The sequence below is a fragment of the Phaenicophaeus curvirostris genome, chromosome 2 (assembly GCF_032191515.1).
Source record: "Phaenicophaeus curvirostris isolate KB17595 chromosome 2, BPBGC_Pcur_1.0, whole genome shotgun sequence".
NCBI classification, from domain to species: domain Eukaryota; kingdom Metazoa; phylum Chordata; class Aves; order Cuculiformes; family Cuculidae; genus Phaenicophaeus; species Phaenicophaeus curvirostris.
Genome location: NC_091393.1, coordinates 79,584,214 through 79,607,234, shown reverse-complemented (window position 1 = coordinate 79,607,234; position 23,021 = coordinate 79,584,214). Strand labels below are relative to the sequence as shown.

At 40.5% G+C, this 23,021-nt stretch overlaps 1 protein-coding gene across 3 annotated transcripts in view; it reads left to right on the top strand.

Annotated features, from left to right (window-relative positions):
- The window catches only part of TTC7A (tetratricopeptide repeat domain 7A), a 178,223-nt gene that overhangs the window by 19,252 nt on the left and 135,950 nt on the right, over window positions 1–23,021 (top strand). For all 3 annotated transcript variants that reach the window (XM_069852629.1, XM_069852628.1, XM_069852630.1), the window contains exons 4-8: window positions 803–933; window positions 2,879–2,997; window positions 8,117–8,195; window positions 11,658–11,818; window positions 12,248–12,311. In XM_069852629.1, coding sequence (XP_069708730.1) covers window positions 803–933; window positions 2,879–2,997; window positions 8,117–8,195; window positions 11,658–11,818; window positions 12,248–12,311 — 554 coding nt within the window. The remainder of the gene's footprint in view (window positions 1–802; window positions 934–2,878; window positions 2,998–8,116; window positions 8,196–11,657; window positions 11,819–12,247; window positions 12,312–23,021) is intronic.

The window sequence follows — 23,021 nt, the reverse complement described above, 5'->3', positions numbered from 1 at the left end:
AGTACATGCATGTGTAACCTCTCCAAATTGATTTAGAGATATAAAGGGTGTCAAAGTGTGATGCCAGACAATGATCTGATAAAAGATTTTCATGTAGGAAGAATAGCTGGGGGTGTTCAATTAATGCAGTTCTTGTAAGTGGGGTTGGATGATGATACAAGAAGGGGTTTTAGTAGTGCATAACTGGTAGGGGGTTTGTTGTTTGGGGTTTTTTTCCCATCTCTTTGGAAAAAAGGATGATCTTGTGGTTAAGGCTCTCCTGTGCCTTGCCGAGAGCTCTGTATCCATGTGCTTGTGCTCAGATTTTCCAAGAGAGGCCTCAGATTTTCTGATTTTGTTTTGGTATTATTTCCTGGTTTTTTTTTCTTCTCAAAGCTGCTGCTTAGTGAAAGCTTCACTTTGAATAGTGGATGCTTAGAAATGCTCAAATCCTATGCCACGGTGTTTCTGAAAGAGCACTTGCACTGAAGCACCCAGAATCTATAGCCGTCTTGTAAGAAATGTAGGCCTTAATTTCTCTGCTTGATAATCACTACCAGAGGGATTGTATGTCCTTTCTTCATAAAGTGTTTGTTAGGCACTATAGAAGTATGCAGTGGCACTGTGTGTTAGAGGAGCATGACAAAAATGCCTTGCATGTGTACGAATTGCATTTTCCTGGAGGTCTTTCCCTGAAAGTCACTGAAACAAGGGGGAAAACTCATCTGTGGAAAAACTTCCCTGTCAGCTGGTAAATAAAGTAATAACGTGTCCATACTAGTGTTGGTGGGCTCCAGTTAAAGAAGTTGTTGGCATTTTGCAGGTCTGTCACTGGAGCGCTCAACCAACTCAATTGCCTCACGTGCTCGACTGTGTGAAAGGGAGGAGGAAGTCATGGCTTGTTTTGAGACAGCGTGTGTCATTGCCCAGGTTTACTTGCAGGAGCTTGAAAAGGTAAGAAGGAATGTGCACAGGGTGTTACCAGGTGGCCTGGGTGGAATTTCCAGGGTTTTGACTGCAAAAATGGTGGAGAAATGCCAAGTAATCATAGGCAATGAGGAATGTGAGAACAAGTTGGAACAAGTGAGGTGTTGTTAGTATAAGCAGTTGCAAACCAGCAGTTTATCTGGTCTCTGTCCATCTCATAGAATCATAGAATAGTTAGGGTTGGAAGGGACCTTAAAGATCATCCAGTTCCAATCCCCTTGCCATGGGCAGGGACATCACACTACATCGGGTTGCCCAAGGCTCCATCCACCCTGACCTTCCAGGGATGGGGCATCCACAACTTCCCTTGGCAACCTGATCCAGTGTCTCACCACTGTCATGGTGAAGAAATTCTCCCTAACGTCTAGTCTAAATCTGCCCTTCTCCAGTTTACACCCATTCCCCCTCGTCCTGTCACCACAAGCCTTTATGAATAGTCACTCTCCAGCTTTCTTGTAGGCCCCTTTCAGGTACTGTAAGGTTGCTGTGACATCTCCTCCAGGCTGAACAACCCCAACTCTCTCAGCCTGCCCTCATATGGAAGGTGCTCCAGCCCTCTGATCATCCTTGTAGCTCTCCTCTGCACCCATCTCCACAGCTCTGTATCCTTCTTACGTTGAGGATTCCAGAGCTGGCACAATACTGCAGATGAGGTCTCACAAGAGAGGAATAGAGGAGCTTAAGTGCCTCCCTCGACCTATTGGCCATGCTTCTTTTGATGCAGCCAAGGACACGGTTGGCCTTCTGGGCTGCGAGCACACACTGCCAGGTCATGTCAAGCTTCTCATAAATCAGCACCCCGCAGTCCTTCTCTGCAGGGCAGCTCTCAATCGTGCTGTTCCCCATCCCATATTGAAACGACAGGTTGCCCTGACCCAGGTGTAGGACCTTGCACTTAGCCTCATGAGGTTCTCACAGGCCCAATTCTCCAGCTTGTCCAAGTCCCTCTGGATGACATCCCATCCTTCTGATGTGACAACTGCACCACTCAGCTTTGTGTCATCTGCAAACTTGCTGAGAGTGTACATGATCTCATTGTCTTTATCATCAATGAAATATTAAACAGCACTGGTCCCAGGTCATAATATTATTGTCCAGGTCCTAATAATTCCTTGATCTTCCAGACACCAAGGCAAGGATGTAGGATTCCTTATAGATTTACTACAAGTCCATAGGCCTTCACCATTCTTCACCTTCTTTGTTTTGGGGAGTCCACACAGGGCAATTTTCAGCAATGAAAGCTGTTTCTTACCAGTAAGGAAGAAAAAGCAAGAAAGGTTTAAAAGGAGAAACAGAGAAAAGGCCAAGATTCTCTGATCTGGACTCCTGATAGCGTACTAACTCTTAACATAAATATTTGTTATGTTAAGATAGACATACCTACTCAAACATGGCATTAATATTTCTGTGCAAGATGCAGGATCTGTGTGGTTGAGGGTGCTCAGAGAGGTGGTGGAATCTCGTCTGGAGATACTCAAAACCTGGCTGGACATGTTCCTGTGCAACCTGCTCTAGGTGAACCTATCTTAGTAGGAGATTGGACTAGGTGACCTCCAGAGGTGCCTTCCAGCCCCTACCATTCTGTGATTCTATGAGTAGCACTACTGAAGCCTTTGGTATTAGTATGTAGCTTTATACTTACTTTACTAATGGTTGGAAAGTAATAAGGGATGTTATTTCAAAACTCATACTGCGTGCAGAATATTTTGTGGAAGTCATTGTGTAATTTGTATTAAAGTTCACTTTGAAATCGTTTTTGAGTAGCGAATGCAAGTAGATTTTCAAGTAGTCTGAGGAGAAATCTGATGGCAGAAGCTAACGTTTTATTGTTGGAGCTTTCTCTGTCTCGTGAGAAAGAAGCTAGTTCAAATAGTTGTCTGTAATCCCAGATATTTCTTTTCTTCTGTCACAGACCTTAAACACACATTCAAGGAGTATCAAGGGCAGTAACGTGACTTATCCAGAGTTTGAACTTTCCTACTTCCTGGAAGCAGCTCTGCAGAGTGCCTACGTGACTCATTTAAAGAAGGGGTAGGTGGATGCAGATGTTAATAAAAATAGAGGATGTTGCATGTTTTATCTTGGAACAGACGGAGGCTTTCTTTGTGTGCGTTCTGTTGTGACTTCTTTTGCTGCTGGCTTGCCTCAAGTCCCCTCAGTGTCCTTCCCTCCCTCCTGCTTGTCTCTTTCTGTCTCTCTTAAGAGACCTAAGCCTCATTTTTTGAGATCCTTGAGTTGGGTGGAATAGAATGATTTTGCTATATTGACTCAGCTCTGTTCCCTGTGGAGATGAGGGGAGTTTGACTGTAAAGAGTGTGGTATTTATACTGCTGTGTGCTTTTAGAATGTTCAGCCACAGGGCCTGGTTTAGAGCTCAGTGAATTTTTAAGGGTAGTTTGTTTCATTTATTTACTTGGTTGTTTAAGATCTTAAATGTATTGATTAGTACCCCAAGTCTGTGTGATTTTGCTATAGAGAACACACATGGGAACAGTCCTGCTCCAGGGTATGTATGCCTCTGACATTTACTTTTCCCACTAAACCTTGGAAGGGTAGGAGGAGTTGTCATCTACAAGCCTACAGTGAATTTCACTAGAGGAAAACCTGCTCAAGGACAATAAAAAAAGACATAGTGAATGCCCACTTTCAAAGGCCACTGGTGAGGGCACACCATTCCCTAAACCAGGCTGTGTCTTCAAAACATAGTCAACTCTATTCAGCTGACATAGAGATTGCTAATTAGGTAGAGTTATCTCTTTACCACATGTAAACAGTACTTGTAAGAATCCATACTTCCCTAGTCCTGTTCTTGTACCATATTATCCCATTTGTTTCAAAGGAATCAGATACTGAATTTCTCACTGCTCTGTGTGATATTTCTGGTTGAAGTTTTATAAGCTTTTTTAAGCAAGCTGTATTTGGCAGTATTTAATTTTGGCTGTTTTTTTACCTTTACCCCTGGTCAAAGATATTTTCTCTCATTTTCTTCACTTCTCCTCCTTTTCCTGCTGAGTAAAATGGAGAACAAAAAATGAGGGGAGACTGAAAGGAAGAAAACTAGAAAAAAATATCCCAGCAAAAGTCGGTTTAAATTGTTCTATAGAAAATCAATACAGTTTTTCAACTCTGTTGGAGGAGGTGTTGCTTCTTGTTTAGGGCTCTTTTTCTAGTTTATTATCCTCCAAGAACGACTTTGTATGTGACTGTGAATAGTTTCTGTTTCCTGGTTCTTTCATTAAAAGCCTACATTTACAGTGAAGCTGTACTTGTAAGCATATCCATTAGAGGTGCCTTCAGGTGAGCCTTGTTGAACTCAAAGATGTACAAATACACAAAGCATGAATGTTGTGAAATGACTCTGTTAGTCAGGAGACTACAAGTTTATTTGTGAAGAAAGTATGGACTTGCAAGTACAAGGTGTAGTCTCAGTATTAGCTTGGCGGTAGGGGACAGGTATGTGGTTTTCACAGGTGAGTTGATGGTTGACTAGCTATGGCACAGTGTGTGCTTTCCTAGCCTTTTTACCGTTCTCATGGTGAACAAAATGCTCAAGTCTTGCCAGTAAGCTCATTAGCTCTGTAATAAAATAAAACCTCATTCAGAACATATGGCACTGATGTCCTCTGGGCACCTTTTGAATATCAAGCTCACTCATGTTCATTTTACTCAGTAACATTTTAAATTCTGTCTTCATCAGTTGAATATATCCGTTGAGTTTTAGATGTTACTGTGGGCCCTGCCTGCTCCCTTCCCACATTCTTTTATTGATAGTCTAAAAATCCCCGCAAAACCCAACAAATAAACAACAAAAAACCCACAACAAAAAAACTCACCCTAACAACCCACAAAAAAACCCCAACCCTACAGGAAAAGAGTTTGGAATCAAACTACATATGTAAATGAAGCAGCACTTTAATAATAAGCTGAATTGCTGCAGTAGCAGCAAAATGTTCCCTGTAGCTGTCTCTTAATGAAAGAACATCCCAGTTAGTGCGATGGAGCTCCCATGGCTGGGGTGGAAGTAGAGCCCCATGTGATCCTCACCTCCTGCACTGCAAGTAAGAAACACCAACCAGGAAATGAAAGGTCCCTATGGGGGAAGGGGGTCTGGTGGGATTCCACAGCTTGCCTCTGCACACCCCCTCCACCCCCACCCCCCACCAAGTTGATATTAATGTGTGGTTTCTGCCACGAGAGGGCATAAGCAGCATTGGGATACATTAAAGAAAGAAGAAGGAAGCAGGAAGAGCTTTTTAGGATGTTTCATGTGTATAGTAAATGTCTCCACCTGGTATTGAACAGCTCAAACAAACAGTTTTGTTTTCGTTATTGCTTGTGGTATGTTCAGATAGGAAATAAGCCTTGGATGATGAATGCTCAAGCTGGCAGGAGGTAGTCCTATCAAGTGGGATGTCCTTCTCCAGCAACATGTGTGTACAAAAGAAGTTGCAAGCACTTTATTCTCATCTTGCAAGGCAGAAGAGCTGAGGGGCGTGAGTGCTGTTGTCATACTTTTGTTCATGCTGGCAGGAACAGGCATGCTCTTCGCAGAGTGTGGTTGGGGATGCCCTTTTCTCATGCAGCGTGCAGTGGAGAAAAGGCACCAGTACGAAAAAAAGATCCAGTCTCCCTTTCAGATGTTGAGCTGTGAGTTGTAAGGACCACCAAGTCTTATGGCTGTGGAAGGCCTAGATGCTTTTAATAAGATGTTTACTTAAAAATACTGTGTTGCTGAAGACACGTTCACTGCAGTTGTTTGCCCTGCTGCTTCCCAGGGAAGCTTTCTTTTATTCTTGAGTGAGTAATGTTGATGCTGTGCGTACAGAATATAGTCAGGCAGATGTCTTTCATGGTAGCATCTGCAATTGGTTTTGAGATGGTTTTTTTCTGATGTGGATGTGTGAAAATGAGGGTTATTTCTTATTGTTTTACCTTTCAGAGTATTGAACAAGTATTACTATTTTATACTGTTATAGGGTCTTTGGTCAAGATGGTCTTAGTATTTTCTTAGGGCAGACAGGCTTTACCTGTGTGTAATAATGGCTATACGCATGCCACTGTCTAAATGGCTCTTGAAGTATGTGTGGAGTTTCACAGGCAAGGCAAAGTCAGTTTTCTACTGGACATAGTACATTGGAACTGAAGTGATGTTCCAATTCTCTGGGAACAAAACCGCCTCTTTTTAGGACATTCTCTAGGTTTTTCATCTCAAGTATGAGCCAAATGTAGAATTAATTGTTTTTTAAGTGATCACTGATTTTCTTTATGATACTAGTTGACGGAATTCATTGACGCTTTATTTAGACAAATACTATTATCCTAACAAGAAATCCAAATATATGCATTTTTTAAAATGCTGAGTAACTATTAAACACCATGACTCTTCTGTCCCACCTCTTAGGGAGCCCAAGGAAGCACAGGATATACCAGCAGTTTTTAGTAACTGAGGAGAGCAGTTTGGCGGGTGCATTTTGTTTAGGCAGGGGAATTTATTGATTTTGACTATCGGGTAATAAATAGCATGTGAAGAATTCTGTTGGGTTTGGTGTGACTACTTGTGCATAAATATCATCATGTGTTTTATTGTGTTTTGCAGTTAAAGGTCCAGAACTGCATCTTTGTGTCTCTAGACTCACAAAGAGCACCAGAGGTCTTGGCCCTGTAATTGCTTAAGCACTGAAGTCCGACTTGCAAAAACTTTATTGAGCTTTTTTTCCCTTGATAAATTCAAAGCACATCTTTTATTTAGGAGAAAGTGAAAAGGGGAAAAAAGAAAGACAGCATCTGACTTATTCCACAGGGGAAGTGATCCAGTGTATTTCCGCTTGCCTTTGTTGCTTTTCTGTAGATTGGCATAACTAGGTAATCTACAGATTACCTCACAGTTTAAATCTTAGATGAGAATTGTTTTGAAATGAGGCCACGTGTATTTGCATTCTGTGATTTGGTGACCATGAGCTTTTTGGTGGCATCTTATGTAGCCAGTAGTTATAGTAAACATGATCACATCTTGTTCCACCTCCCACCCCCACTAAAAATAATTGTTTTCTATTTCTTAACATGTTTGCTGTTGATTCTGGAGTGCAGTGCATGCACGTGGGCACAAGCACAGTCTGTACTGCTCACCTTCAGAATTCAATGAGATTGACAGAAGAGGTTGTTATGATATATGGCATATTTTTATGAATTCTAGACTTCGTCTGCACAGAAGGTTCTTCTGGAATAAGCTGAAGTGGCAGTTAATGTACCAGTACAACTGCCTATCTTGTTCTCTATTTCAGTACACCATTTCTTTTTTTCTAGTACCTTCTATTTCTGTGGATAGCTTTCATACTGCAGTGAAAGAGAGCTGAACTATTTTGTAGTCACTGTGGTGATAGGGATGTGTACTTAGCCTTGGAGAGATTATAGAGGCTGCAAGTGTGTTAACTAACGTCCAGTGTTTAATATTTCCTATATTTCCTCTCTGCATCTCTCTTACTCCTCAGACACAGGATTAAGATATCATTTAGAAACTAGTCTGCTTTAATTGCTTATGGTCTGTGCAGAGTAATGCGATTTATTTTCTTTAATTTATTTTTTTAAGGCTTACCTTCTTTTATTGCAGGTTAAACTGTGCTTGCAGACAGTTACTGCAACTTAGCTGTCTGATAATAAACTCTTTAAAACACTTCAATTCCATCATGTGTCTGTACAATCAGGCACAAGACGTTTAAGCACCATCTAAGAGGTATCATCATTTAAAAGCATCATGTAAGCTCAATATACACGTAAGCTCAGTATAATTCGAACAAGTGCAATCTGTGTGTGTGAAGAGATGTGGATGCTTTTAAGAAGAAGCATCTGCTTTATAAATACGAGCTATGAAAGGCTTCCAAATGCCCCCTCTGTTCATCAAATGTGAATGTGATCTTCTCCTAGGAAGCCATCTGGAGTAGGCATGCTACGGTTGCTGCCTCGCTTGGTGCCATTGTCCTATCTGTGCCTCAGAGCGACTTGCCTCGCTACTGCACACTCACTGTTGGTGATTGTTTCATGGGTTTGTTTGAATGTCGAGTTTGTTGCCACGCTTTGGTGCATCATAAAAGTATTGTCTTCAGTGTGCTGGTTTTGAGGTTTTTTTATGATTTTTTTTCTGCTTTCCCCATAGAAATATTGTGAAAGGAATGAGGAGTCTGCGAGAAATACTGCGGACTGTGGAAACAAAAGCTACTCAGACCTTCAGAATGGTAAGGGGAATGGGAGATGGGAACGTGGGGTAATCTGCTATGCAGGAATTCTCTAATTCTCTCAGTGTATTAACCAGTGCAGCAGGATAAAAGTGTATTTGTCCTCATTTGATTAATTGCTGCCTTTTTCTTTAAAATTTCTTTCTTTTTTTTTTTTTGCTGTTGTGGTTTGTGGGTTTTTTTCACTTTTGGAAGTGATGTATCAAGTAATGCACTTAATTCAAAAACCTGTGCAGTTGAAACCTCTGAGCCTTCAGACCTAGGAATCTGAGTTGCTTTTAGGTTTTTTTTTTTAGTGTGTTTTCTAGCACTGGTACAAATAGCACCATAAAATTAAATGCATCCCTGTCCTCAGGTGATAATGTCTTGTTTTCTTTCTTGCTTTTCAGTGTTTGCATGCACACCTTTTTACATTTGCATGTAGAAGCTTTAAGTACTTCTGGCTCTTGCAACAAACGATGATATTTTTAGACTCCAGTGCTTCAGTGTTCTCTCTGTAAAACCTCTCTTCAATACAGTGCAGTACAGACTGATTTTTAGTTCTTTTAATTTTTGTTGGTGTTGACATTCTGCATCCTGTTATCCTGAGTGTCTCTGGTAAAGAAATCATGGAGAAAACTATTTTTGTGCCTGTTTAACTGGTTCTTCCCTGTCTCTGCTTTTAAGAGATCTTGCCCTGAAGACGCTCAGGAGGTGACAAGGGCAATGGGATGGAGAGTAGCAGTCTTGGGAATATGATGAAAACTTTGCAGTCCTAAAAGCAATGACATTAATGCAACTAAACTTGTCTTTCTGCTGGGTTCGGCTTTGTGTTTTGTGTAATTCTTGAGAAGTTCGGCAAGGGAAGTGGTCATGGGGTTGCGTAGCATTTTGGAAATTGAAAGTGCCAGGTTCCAATGGTTGGACTGTCTGTGTCTAGTTCATGTGCAAGTGCAGAGCTAAAATGAAAGTGTGAGCAGAAGGGATATCCTGGGTGCTTTTTTTGCCCGAGTTCCTCACATCTGTGTATTTAGGAACTTCCAGTCTGGAAATTAATCTTCTCATTTCTTTGGGATCACTGTATGTGCCTAATTGAGAATTTAGATGCATGTGGAAGTTGTACAGGGAATTAGAAGAGGTGACTTAAATAATTGTCACACTCAAATGGCTGCATCCTTTTCCAGATTGAGATCGGTATTTTGGGGATTTTTCTTGCTTGCTGGTTTTATCATTTTGCTGAAATAAGTCTAACCATCTGCTGTTCCTATACCATGACAGGACATGGCACTCAAATGCTCCTGTCCTGGTACAACTGGGGAGAGCTGTAGAACACCCCAGGGGATTTATCCCTAAGGGAAAATCTGAAGGTCTTCATCCAGTAGTTTCTCCTGAGATTTCCATGTTACTGAAAGTTGCATTTTCATTTTCTTACTTATTTCTTTAAAGAGCTGACAAAAGGGCAAAGGGAGGAGTGTGCTTAATTAAACAAGTTTATCAAGCATGAAAGTGAAACACATGAGTATTTTTTTTTCCTAATTTGTGGGATCACAGTGTTCTTCAAGCATAATGATGCTTTTTTTAGCCAAAGGCAGTAATAACATAAATCAGAGTCTTGGCCTGTTTTCGTTTGTTTGGTCTTATTCAAAACATGAGTAGAGCTAATTTACACAGCTACTGTGCTGTATGTTGAAATCAAGGACACTAAAAGTATTTGGTGCTTGCTTTTTGAAAGGCTTATTGCAAACTGTACTCCTACTTCTGTGTGAACCAGTAGAGATCTTTCTGTTGCTGGCTTATTGTTAATGTTTTTCCCTACCCTCTAAGACCGTAGGAAAAAAACACAGGAGAGTTGGCTCCTCAGGGTAAAACTGCCTTAATAATTACATACTGAGATGATAAAATGATACTGACTGATGTTGTAAGGCCCTAGGCCATTTTGCTCATGGTTGCTTTCTATAAAAAACATAGAAAGGCCCAGTTATGATAGAAACAGAAGGCTTTCTGTAACTTGTCATTAGGAGTGCATGGAAGGTCTTGGAGTTTCCAGGGAGTCATATGTGACAGTGTTTCTTCAAGGCACAGTTGTACATTGAGATCGCTGCCATTTACTAGGTACATCTGTGAAACCTTTCTTTATGGTGTTTAAAACATCACACGCTACTGTGGTTGAATTTTAAACTAACTCAGTGAATTCGTATGTGGTAAGGTGAGTGAACATAAAGCACCTTGCATCAAAAGAAGTTGTTTTTCTGAATCTGATAACAGGAACTTTAACCTCAGAATGACTTATTTGGTGCTATATATGTCATACCTGAAGTGGAGAAGTGCTTCAGTTTATCAATCATACCTGTCCTGGTATTTAAAAGAAAATGACTCCTGATGATCTCATAACCATCTCAAACTATAAATTGCATCTGAAATACGTATGCAGTAGTCAGAGAAGTTCCAAAATGAACTTACAACTATTAGGACAGAAGGGCTGAAGTTTGAGCCTGCCTCTGTTCTGTACTTAGCATTGTACAGTGCTGTAGTATTCACAGAGGGTACCACCTGTTTTGATGTCTCAGTGCTTGTTTGCATGTCCATCTATTTACAGTGTAAAAAAATTAGATATTTGTTGAGTGAGGAACAAGAACAAATGCCAAATATAGTTTTACAAAGTTAACTTAACTTGCCTCTTTTTGGGCCCAGCTTGCCAGCTGTGTGTATTATGTGTATTAATTGCAAAGCAAGTATTTAAGGATCTTCAAGTGCTTAGTGGTTAAAAAAATGCATGTGATATTGCTGTCTCAATAAGTTCCTAACCCTCCTCTCTCCTTCCTCCATTATTGCAACGAAAAGAGAGAAAGAAGATGAACTATAAAAGACTGCAGGAAAGGCGACATTAACAGATAAAAGGTTGATCTCTTAAACCTAATGCAAAAGTAGCTTCTGGGATGAGACATGCATACAGAATTCTGAGGCTGAGAATGCAGTGGAGTACCATCATACTCTAATACAGTAATGTTTGTGAGATTGTCTCAGTGGTCGTGATACAAAAAGCGTGGCAATCATTTGTCTTCCATCACTAAAGTGAACAGGCTGCCCAGGGAGTTGGTTGAGTCACCATCCCTGGAGGTATTTAAAGACGGGTGGATGAGGTGCTGAGGGGTATGGTTTAGTGGTTGATGGGGATGATTGGACTTGATGATCCTGTGGGTCTTTTCCAACCTTGTGATTCTGTGACTTTTTGATACTTTTCCCTACAGCATTGCAACAAGGCCGTGTAAATGCAGAAGGCTGGTCTTTTCAGAGGAGGGAAGAAGCTGCAGCTGCTGTAGACTTTTTAGCAGCTTTTTACTACTCTAGCTTTCTGAAAAGTGGTACTGTCCTGTTGCTGGTACATCTCCATCCCAAGACTGATCATGGGAAGAGGCGAGTCTTTTGTGTTGGAGAAGGCTTTACTGATGTCTTTTTTTTTCTGTACTGTTCACTGCTTTCTAGACTGCAGCCAAACAGCTAGCCCAAGTACTTCTTCATTCCCTCAGCGAAGACTGTTACTGGAGCCCTTTATCTGATCCACTTCCTGAGTTCATGAACAAGGAAGATCAGTCTTATGTTAGCAATTGTCTTTGCCGGAGGCCCGAGCTATACACAGAAGAGAAGTAAGCATTCTTTTTTGATTCAGTTTATTGGAAGGAGGGAGGAAGGTGTTTGAACACACTTTGATACTGGTAGCTATGTTACTGATTCATGTAGTAGTTTTGTTGTGTTCTTGTTCTTAACTTCCTATCAGAAGGCCTGCTGGAAAAAATAAAGCATTAAACCTTGAGTGGTTTTTTTTTTTCCAAGTAGGAAGAAAATTCAACCAAATAGCTGTCTTTGCTATGAAATGGAAATAATCTATTTATGGTTCAGTATAGTTCATCTAGGATATATTGAAGAGATAATTGTGAGAACCTGAAAAAGAAGGTATTGCCTAGCAAATGAATTATGCATGAGATGTTTCAAGTTACTGCTCCTCTTGTGAAACGAGAAAGAGGCTGACAGGATAATTCCTGACCTTCCTCAGAAAAATGTGTTCTGTCTTTCAGTGCATACTGCCCTCAAGACAACGTAGAAGAAGCTCTTCTTCTCCTCTTAATCAGTGAATCCATGGTAAGCCAAAATGAGTTTGTAGTACTTGTAGCACAAAGGAATATCTAGCATTTTCATATCAAGTCTTCTGGTTGTTTTGTTTACAGAATCTTCCCTGGATAAATAGAAGTGAGGATTCAGGTGTTGAATAGGAAATGCTGTTTATTCCTTTGTTAGTGACACCACTTTTATTAACTGGAACGTAAGTGAAGGGTTTGGGGAATTGTCAAGAGGAGGCAGTGACTGCATTTGCGGTAGCTGCATGCAGGTTCTGACATCCAGATATGTTGTCAGTAGACTGATGTTTCCATTCAAAACATCTGTGTGGATTTATAGACCAAGAATGAAAGGAAGGGAGTCTTGCCTAAAGCCAGACGTGACTGTGGTACCATTGTTTGGCATTTGCAGGATATAGTATGCTGCTTACATTCCTTAGTCCACAGGGATATTTTAGTTGTTTCATTCCTGAGTGATCTTTGGCAGTTTCTGATACTGATGATACAGGGAGTTTGTCACATGCAGAAACATTTGTAATGAAGTACAGTGAAATACTTAGATTTCTTCTATTTATAATATCAGTTTGTTTAAAAAAATTCCTTTAAGGAAAAGGGGGGAAAAAAGTAGAGAAAAACAACTGCACGGAAAACTGCATGGTAATCTTAGATCATTTTCATGTTCTGAGAAGATGCAAACATACAGCCAATGTGTAAGGAATGTTTGCTAAAAACATGTAGGGAAGGTTACTTTGCTTTAAATACTGATGGTCACTTCAGCTCAAAACGAGATTTGAAAGCCTGGGAACATCAATTACGCTCTTAGGAATTTTTAAGCAACTTCCCAAAAAATTAAAAAGAGATACTGTGGAAACTTTTGGGTTTTTTTTTTTTTTGTCTGATTCTTCTGACTCAAGTTCTCCCCCTTTCCTGCAGACCTATTTGGAACGTGGCAATTTAATATTGTTTGCTTTTAAAATTCGGGGAAATATTTAAAATATTAAAACATTTTCAAAAAACCCCTAAAATACTAAATTGACCTAAAGATCGTGTACCTCTGAATGTTACTATATTTTGTGCTTTTTAGTATTTTCTAGATTAAGCTGCCGCAGTACATCTGCTGTGTGTTTTTAAGGGCTTTTCTGCAGTTAGAAGGACTTTTTGTATTTGGAAGTGGAGATTCCAGGAGTGAGGGCTTGTAGAACACCATATGCACTTCTATTAAAATCAAAACAACTCATGTCAGTGTTGCTTGTCAGGGCTGATCCAAGCTCGGGGAGGATCAGGGGTCTGGAGCAGCAACAGAACTGGGCTTGCAGTCAGAAAGGCCTTGCGGGAACTTGAACTCTACAGTCTTGCTCTTCTGAGGAGGATGACAGTTACCTCTGCTTTATCCAGTAGCCCATAAGGTGGCAAACTGATTATGGATGAAGCAGTGTGCAAATGCTATTGATAGGAGCTGGGCTGCTTTGCTGACTTCAGGGCTAAATAAATAAGCATGTGTTTGCTGTCTTTTATATATAGGAACTTTCTGCAGGTAGATACAAGGCATTTTGATGTGCTGCATATAAAGCACTGAAATAATCAAAGATCCTGAAGTAGAGCACTGCAGGAACCATAACTGTTTTTCTGTTTTTTGGGAACTGGAACATCTGAGCCTTCCTGCTACAATAGCCTTACCATTAATTTATTATTTTAACAAAAATACAGGACAAGTGTATAAAAATACTGCTGTGTATAGAAGTACAGCTAGGGAACCGCAGGAATGTGCTTTTTAAGTTAAGGAGCAGAGGAAGCAATCTGATTCTTACATATGTTTGCAATCTATAAATATTTTCCTGTAGTTTTACTGTTATGGTAAGGGAAGGGAAAAACTTGTTTAATTTATGACATGAGCCATCTTTTCCATGATGGCTTTGTTGTAGGCTAATGAGTTTTCTCATGTACAGGTTTGTTGGTTGCTTGACAGTTTTCGTTTTGTTTTTTAAAACTTGAAGCTCATGGAAACTGTTAACAAGAAGCAGATTTCCATTTGAGGTCTCCCTAATGATATAATGTTAACAACTGAATAAAAGAGCCTGGAAAGAGTGTCAGTGGCAAATGATAATGATGTTTCTGTAGGCTGGTAAGCGATATAGTTGGTGTCCCTGGATTTTGACTGGGTCAGGCATTTCTTTCAGTATTTGCGATTGTGATCCTTTAAAATGAAACAGAAGGATACAATTAAGTTGGGTTGCTGGGAGCTCTCCAGCTTCTCTGACACTTTGATCACTCTGTCAGAGCAATCTTTTCCTGTCTGATTTTTCAAGAGACAAAAAAGCAACCATGCCATTATAACTTGTTTGCAGGCCCGTGAAGCCAGTCAGCTGCTCCACATGCCTATTGCTGACTTCTGCCACTCCAAAATGAGCTCAAGGGGGACAAAACTGGGAGGGAAGAGGGACAGAAGAATTGTCAGTCTGTGGAGGTGACTCAAAGCTAAGATGTACTGGGCAGGAGCATAAATTGTGAGAGAACTTCTAAGTAGATATGTGATAAATTTAATGAAAGAGAGACATGGTAACTCTTTCAAGAAGTATATGTCACCTCTTTTTTTTTTTTTAACCCTTGAGCCATACAGGGATGGAGTAGAACAGTTTGCTGCTGAAATTCACTCTGTTTTTCTGTTTGCCTTCCTAAGGTGAAGCTGATGTCTATTTCATCAGATCTTTGCAACTCCCCAGAATATATAGGGAGTTAAAAGAACTATTCCTGTAAGGGGCAAAGTAAGAAAAGAGATTAGCTTTAAGGTGTTGTGAGCCAGACCCTACATTCTAGCACGCCTCTGTCTTTTAGTGGTGCTGCATTCTGGCTTGTAATTCTACTCCAGGTTTTCTTCTTATCCCTTTACCTTGCATTGGAAGGGAGCCACTTTGTGTGTTCTGATGAGATGAAATACGTATGTCTTCTAAAGGGGTAATCAAGGATTCCATCAGTATTTCAGTCACTCTGCCTTTAAGCCTAAGTATGTAAAAGTTTTTTCAGAGGGCCAAATAGCGTGGTAGCTTCTTCAATAGCACTGAAGATGCTTTTACTTACAGTAAAAGACTGGAGCCACTTTTCTCATGGCACTCTCTTAAATTGCCTTCTGTATTCTTTCTGTCCTGTTGAAAATGGAAACCTATTTTCTTAAACTAAGTCACTACAGTAAACAATGAAAAGCATCCCGATTGCTGAGTTTGGCAAGTGCTCCTCCTCTCTGCCAGCTGTTATTTAGTTATGGTGGCTGGCTATAGAGTTCTCATGAAGGAATTCAGTGAAACGAATCTGGCAGCTTGACGATTATCCCAGTCAGGACTCTCTTTAGGGGCGGTTTGTGGCCTCTTGGCTAAATTCTCATGGATGGGCTGCATTTATGAGAGGTGGAAAATGTTCTCCTTTAGACCAAAGAGAAGACCAGCTGGTGACAGCCTTTACAAGCTCAGGCTGTGGCATAATGATGTGTTTCTATCACATGATGGAAAAATAGACTGGCCTATTTTTAAACCACTAGTTGCTTTTATTACTGCATTTAACCCATCAAAACCAACGATGCTATGTTTGTGGGAAGAACAGACCACATATTGTGGCTTGCTGTGGTGTGGTTTATCTGCATCGCCCTTACCAGTGGGAACAACCCTGGTTCTGCCATTAGGGACTCAGCCACTTTGTGCTGCGGGGCTTAAGCAAGAGAGATTTGGCAGGAGTAACCCTTAGCTGCAGCTTTGTTTATTTTAATAACTATTCTCGAGAGTGTTCTGAGTTGACTGTATTGCCCCTTGAAGTCATCCAGAAGTTTCTCAGAGACAGGAATGGAACACTTTCTATTACTTTTGAGGAAAAAAAAATATTTGAAAAAAAAGGAAGTTCTTTATTTGCACTTGGAGACCTTGCCTTCTTAAATCTGAGGTCCAACATATGGTCTAAAATACCTGTTTTCAGCCCTTGCCAATTCTGGCTCTTACAACTGGGAATTTCGTTCATCTGATGCAGTTCATCAAACATGCCAGGTATCATGGATTACTTTTGTTCACTCTGTGTTCACTTCGCTCATACCAGAAATGAAGCTCCTTGTATCCAAAACTAACAAATTCTGTGCCTGTGTAACAAAGATTAGAAGTGTCATCCCCATCTTATCTCCAATTTGAATCCCTAAAGGCGATTTGACCTTGGAGAGCCTGAGAGCACAGAACAGATGGTGAGGGGGGAAGTAAGATACTGGAACTTGTCCTCTTCTTTTTACTGGTGACAGCACGCTCATGGCAGAATAAGATTAAGACCATGTATTTTTAAGAACAGAAATATTTAAAACCCGTTAATTTCTGTCTTTGTAAAATAACACTGTCCAACAAATGAGTTGGCAAAAAGGATTTTATTCTTGTTTCTTGTGGGAGATTTTTTTTTATCTTTTAAATTACATGAAGGCCAGTGATGGTAGAAGAGCTAGATGACCTTAATGAGTATTTTCTTGAGGGCTATCAAAGTGTGGCAGCTGAAGGAGGCAACTGGGTTACAGGATGTCCTGCTCTGTTATTTTCTACCAAATCACAGCTGTGCATTTACAATAGCAAGCCTGACTGTCTCCTTAACTGGTCTGCAAAGCACAGATAATTGTTTGGGACCAGTAAAGGTGAACTGCAGGATGTTTCTAGTGAGAAATACACCACCTCTGCTAACTGCCACTTGAAGAAGTAGTTCTAATGCGAGTTGCTAGAGATATGATAGAGAACTTTTATTCTGCTTTGCACTAGAAAGCCTTATTTCCAAACTTGGAAAGAAGATGCAAATCCTTGGAAGACAGCTTTGTAAATGCAAATTACTGATGGCAAATGTATAACTTTGTTTCCAAAACAGTGCTCATTATTCTCTCTCTCTCTCTCTCTCTCTCTCTCTGGTCCTTGGGCTGTTTAGGGTTGGGGGTGTGTGGATATCTGTCATTCTTTCCAGTGATGTTTCCAGAATTAGTTCTGTGACAGTACAAGATGTTAAAATATACCTGATGAGAGATAAGATATCTCCATATCGTCATATTTGATAACCAATAATAACGGACTGTTTTGCTGAGGTATCTGAATGGATTTCCAGTAACTTGTATCTGTTGCCTAACAAATGAGACGGATGCCACACAATTCACAAGGCAGTAAGTTTTCATTCACTGTGCTTCTGGTCTAAAATGAAGCAAGTTGTGGTATCTCTCTAAGAGCAGTTTTGGAAATGGCTGGAGTATGGTATTTTCTCCCTGTTCCACCTGCTTTCCATTCTCACAGCAGTTTTGCAGTCAACTCTGAATATTTTCTTTGCATATGTTAGTGAGGGGAACCTTCAGCTGCTGTGTAGAGGTAATCAGTAGCTTAGGTGGTAAGTCAGTAGCCTCTTCATGTGAATGGGTCTTCGCAATTGTGAAGAATTTGTTCATTTTGTTGGCAGTGTAGGCAAAACAGTCACAATGGAGATCCAAAGGATATGGGCTAAATATTTCCCAGCTCTTAGCAGTAGAGGCATCAATTGCATGATTTCAAAGGCTTGTTGTCAATCTTGCACACATAACATTTGTTTTTCTTGCTTAATGCTAGTATTGAATCACACCAATTACATTATTACAGTACACTGTGTAAAACATGCTGCCGTTCTGTATAGATGGGTTGCAGTGGATCTGGCAATTATGTCTATTATGAAAAGACACAAGTTGAACATTAGAATGCCCATGAATTAGGGGGCAGGCAGCAGGCACTCATTAAAGATTTTAATTGCTTTCTTTTTCTTCTTTGAAACATGACTTCCCCTGCTTTTTTTCAAAGTGAGCAATTAAAGGATACTTCATAGCTAATTGCTGTGAGAAGGGGCTGCTACGTGGAATATGCTCCATTGTAATTCATATGATTACTTGATGTTTTATTAAGAAGCTCATCTTTGTACTGTGGTAAAATTTAATTTTCTGTAGGGTAACTACGTGCAAAATGACTGCCGGAGTAATGGCTGTTTGGATTTGCTGTGGCTCTTTTCCTTTCTATATGTAATAAAGTAATAATAATCTGTAAGTAATCTGTAATTGTCAGGATCATTGATGTACAGCAAATCATATGTGTGTAGGTGGCTTATCTGGTTTGCAAGTGTTGTGGTTAAACCCCAACCACAGCTGCTCACTCACTCCCCGCTCCCCAGTGGGATGGGGGAGAGAATTGGAAGGGTAAAAGTGAGAAAACTCATGGGTTGGGGTAAAGACAGTTTAATAGGACAACAAAGGAAGAGGTGATGATGATAATAATAATAATAATAATAATGAATATACCAACTCAGGACATTCCATGATTGTACAATTCAATGTAATTGCTCACCGCCTAGTGACACAACAACCTAGCCCATCCTGAGCAATGATTGCTGACCAGAGAGCTCTCATCCCTGGCCAACTTCTCATTTATGTACTGAGCAAAATGTTAGATGGTACTGAATATCTCTCTGACCAGATTGGGTCAGCTGCCTGGCTATGCTCCTCCCAACTTTTTGTGCACTTGTATGCTTGCAAAACATGGAAAACTGAAAAAGTCCTTAATTTCTTAGCAACAACTAAAACTGTCAGTGTATTATCAACATTATTCTCATACTAAATCCAAAATACAGCAGCTACTGGGGAAAAAATTGACTCCATGCAGCTGAAACCAGGACAGTGGGTAAGTATATTGTATATGTGGATAGAAGGGCACAAGCTGTCTGTAGCTCAGCAGGATTATTTGTTAAATTGCATATCCCCAGCAATGCCAGAGACAGCATGGGTCTGAAAGTCCCATACTGTCGTATTGCTGTGGTTTGGAGCCAAACCTAAAAGCCCTGCTGTACCTCAGCTGTTTCTGTGCCTGATCAGGTTGAACACCTGAGCGGGGCTTGAAGCATGATATAGAGACATCAGCGTAGCTGAGCACTGGGTCAGCTCAGGGGTACCAGCCTGTACTGGAGCCTTTTGGACGTGCGTGGTCTGTAAATATGCTTGGTCCCTGGGCTGAGAAAAGGAAAGGCTGAAGGTGTTCGCTATCCTGTGTGCTGCTCGGGCTGGGCTGACCACAGAATGTTCCTTATGTCTCCCCAAATAGGATTGGTGTAACGTCTGAGCCACCTGCATGCACAGCTAATTGTGTCTAATGCATCCCAAAATATGCAAATGCTGTACATCTCCAGATTGCTTGATTACCAAGGAGTACCTCAAATAAAGGGGCATTGATTATATATGTTTGCACTGTATAATGGAAGTTATGCTAACTTCCGATGGTGAAACTGCCGTGGTAGCATTAGTGACCTTCTGCATCCCACACATCAGCCTTGAACAGAGGTTCACTTCTTTTAATGGTGTGACTCGCCATCTCTTTCCATCCTGCTTGTGTGCTGTGGGGCATGTCTGTGTTGACAGTAGGAACAGTTTCAAGGGAAGAGTCATGCTGGGGGATGTTGAAAATGTATTTGTAGCTATGTTTTACTGCTGCTTATAATGAAGGAGGAGCAAGTAATGCAGTAGGACAAAGTAGGAATTGCTGCTTATTTTGTTGGTACACTGTTTAGAGATCAGTGTTCAAATAACGCTTTTCCCGTTTCTGTTCAGGAAAATTAGCAGTCTGACAGAAACACAGGTATTGAAAAAATGTTGGCATGAATGACTTAGAACTTACGCATTCACAAATGCAAAATGAAATATCTGTATATATATGTTTCAGTAAGTAAAATTCACCATCTGACAGAATCTGTGCATGCTGTGTTGCAGTAACTCTACAGCTATTGTGCACCTGTACTTAACAAGTGACTTTCAGGATTTCTCACTGCTAAACTGCAGTTTACAAAAATATAAACAAAGGTAAAGACCAAAAAAAATGCCTAATGGTGATCTGGGTCATCACACCCTTATGTCTGTGAGAGGCAGCCAACAGAAACATGCCAATTTCCCTGAATGGATTCCAAGAATTGGTGATTGTCATTCCCTTCTCCACCTTCCTGTATGTAGCACTGCAATAGTAAGTGGTACCTTGAGCCTTCGTTATTACATCAGTGGACAAGGGAAGACTCATGGATATGATCTATCTGGACTTCTCTAAGGCCTTTGACATGGTTCCCCACAACATCCTTCTCTCTAGATTGGTGAGATATGGATTTGATAGATGGACTATTTGGTGGATAAGAAATTGATTGGATGGTTGCACCCAGAAGGTAGTGGTCAATGGCTCAATGTCCGGATGGAGATCAGTGACGAGCAGTGTCCCTCAGGGGTCTCTTCTGGGACTGATGTTGTTTAATGTCTTCATCAGTGTCATAGATGATGGCATCAAGCGTGTTCTCAGCAAGTTTGTGGATGACACCAAGCCGAATGGTGAGGCTGACACTCCTGAAGGATGGGGTACCTTGGCAAGCTGGGGAAGTAAGCTTGTGAAAACTTCATGAAGTTCAACAAGGCAAGATGAAAGGTCCTGCACCTGGGTTGGCGCAACCCACAGTATTGATACAGGCTGAGGGATGAAGAAATTGAGAAGCAGCCCTGCAGAAAAGTACCTGGGGGTTCAGGTGAATGGGAGGCTGGACATGAGCCAGGAACATGCAGTTGTAGCCCAGAAGTCCAATCATATCCTGTGCTACATCAAAAGAAGCATTGCAAACAGGCCAGGGGAAGTGATTCTACCTCTCTGCTCTGGTGAAACCACACCTGGAATACTGCTTCCAGCTCTGGAGCCTTCAGCACAGGAAAGACATGGGCCTGTTGGCACGAGTCCAGAGGAGGGCCACTGGAACACCTTTCCTAGAAAGAGAGGCTGAGAGAGTGGGGGTTGTTCAGATTAGAGAAGAAAATACTCTGAGGAGATCTTATTGCAGCCTTTCAATACTTAAAGGGACCTTATAAGAAAGATCAGGAAAAACTTCTTAGCAGAGCCTGTAGCAATAGGACAAGGGGTAATGTTTTTAAACTAAAAGAGCAGAAATTTAGACTGGATAGTAGGAAGAAATTTTTCACGCTGAGGGTGGTGAAACACTGGCACAGGTTGCCCAGAGAGGTGCTAGGTAATGCACATTCAGTGTCAGGTTGGATGGGGCTCTGAGCAACCTGATCTAGTGAAGGATGTTCCTGCGCACCGCAGGGTGGGGGTTGGACTAGATGATCTTTAAGGTCCCTTCAAATCCAAACCATTCCATGATTTATGTTATTGTGTTAGATGGATTCTGTGTTTTTGCTGCTGTTCAGTGGGTTTGTTGTAAGGTTTGCATCTTTTGGTTTTTTGTTTGTCTTTTTTTTTATAACTCTGTGATAATGCGGGAACTCCTTGATTTTCTTTTTTTATTTTTTTTTTCTGAGCAGATGGAGTTATAACTGCAATTGCAAATAAGTTCAGTATTAAAAAAATTGTTGGTGAGAAGTGGTGATGAATTTGTTTAGTGGAAACTTCTATGCATGCAAGTATAGAGTGTGATAGCTTTCAGAGACCTTTTATGGCTTTGAGATTTGAAAGCTTGAACAAAATAAACGGGTTTATGACCTTAGAAAGAATATTACTCATGCCTATGCATATGTTTTTAACTGCTGTCTGCTTAGGTAAAGTACTATATGTACAATATGTTCAGTATGCCTGCAATTTTAGAATGTTGCATCCTTCTAATATGTCTCATCTTCCTGCTTATCTGTTAGCAGATGTTAATAGATGCTCACCAATTTTGATTAATTTTCTATCTGTGCTAATGCATCAACTTAAAAATCAGTGTGGTACTAGATAGATACCCAAAAAAGCATCAGGGTGTAGCTGACTCTAATGGGAGGTTGATGATGAGACTGCAGAGCATGGGGGTGCTGTCTCAGTAGCTGTTTTCTACAAACAGTTGTCATAACAATGTAACCAGTGCAGAAAAAATTGTTGATACTATTGTATATATGGAGGAGGATTCACTTGGCAATAAGGATCGTTCTCTGTATGCATGTCTTTTAACTCTCTGCAGTAGCAATCTTAGAATTGTTCTGTATATGCCTTTATTTTCCTTTTTTACTTTTAAAATAGCAGTTTTGGGTTAAATCCAAACAGAGCTTAAACATCTATGTATTTTTGTTTGTTTAGTTCCACTAATAAATGTAGATGAGCTTTACTTCCATGCTTTGGTTGTAGGATTTTCTCTTTAAGGTTGGTTTCATTTTCTCATGCAATCTCTTGTTCTAAACTATTTTTTAAAATCACAAATTACATCTTTTGCAGTAACAGTTTATTTGTGCAAACACTAGACTGAGTCTGACCTGTCAGTTTGCCTTTAACTGAAGTCGCCATTTAGCTTTTGGTTGTGATTTTGTTAGTTGTCAGTAATTGTATTTGCTGTCTCGGCTGGACGCAGTGATGAAGGGTGCTTGGAACTGGGGCATTACACAGATAATATCATGATGAAACAGCTGCAGCTTAATCATAATGAAATATGCGTGGGCTTTAAGGGCTGCATATTCTGGAAATTTTTATTACACTTCATTCTCGTGTTTAACCTTTTTAGGAAAAAAAAAAAATCTCCCTGCAATTAGAAAGAAATCGCTGTAAGAATGGAGTAGTAAGAATTACAAAACAAATCTCATAACCTCCCTGCTTCAAGGAGAGAACATTTTGTTTGTCTTTGCCCCAGGTGAAACTGCTGGCAATCTTCTAATTTTTCTGATCTTTTAGATGTCTAGACCTGGATGTCTGATATTGTCCCCCTTTCAGCTGAGGTGCCCTGGGCAGCGCAT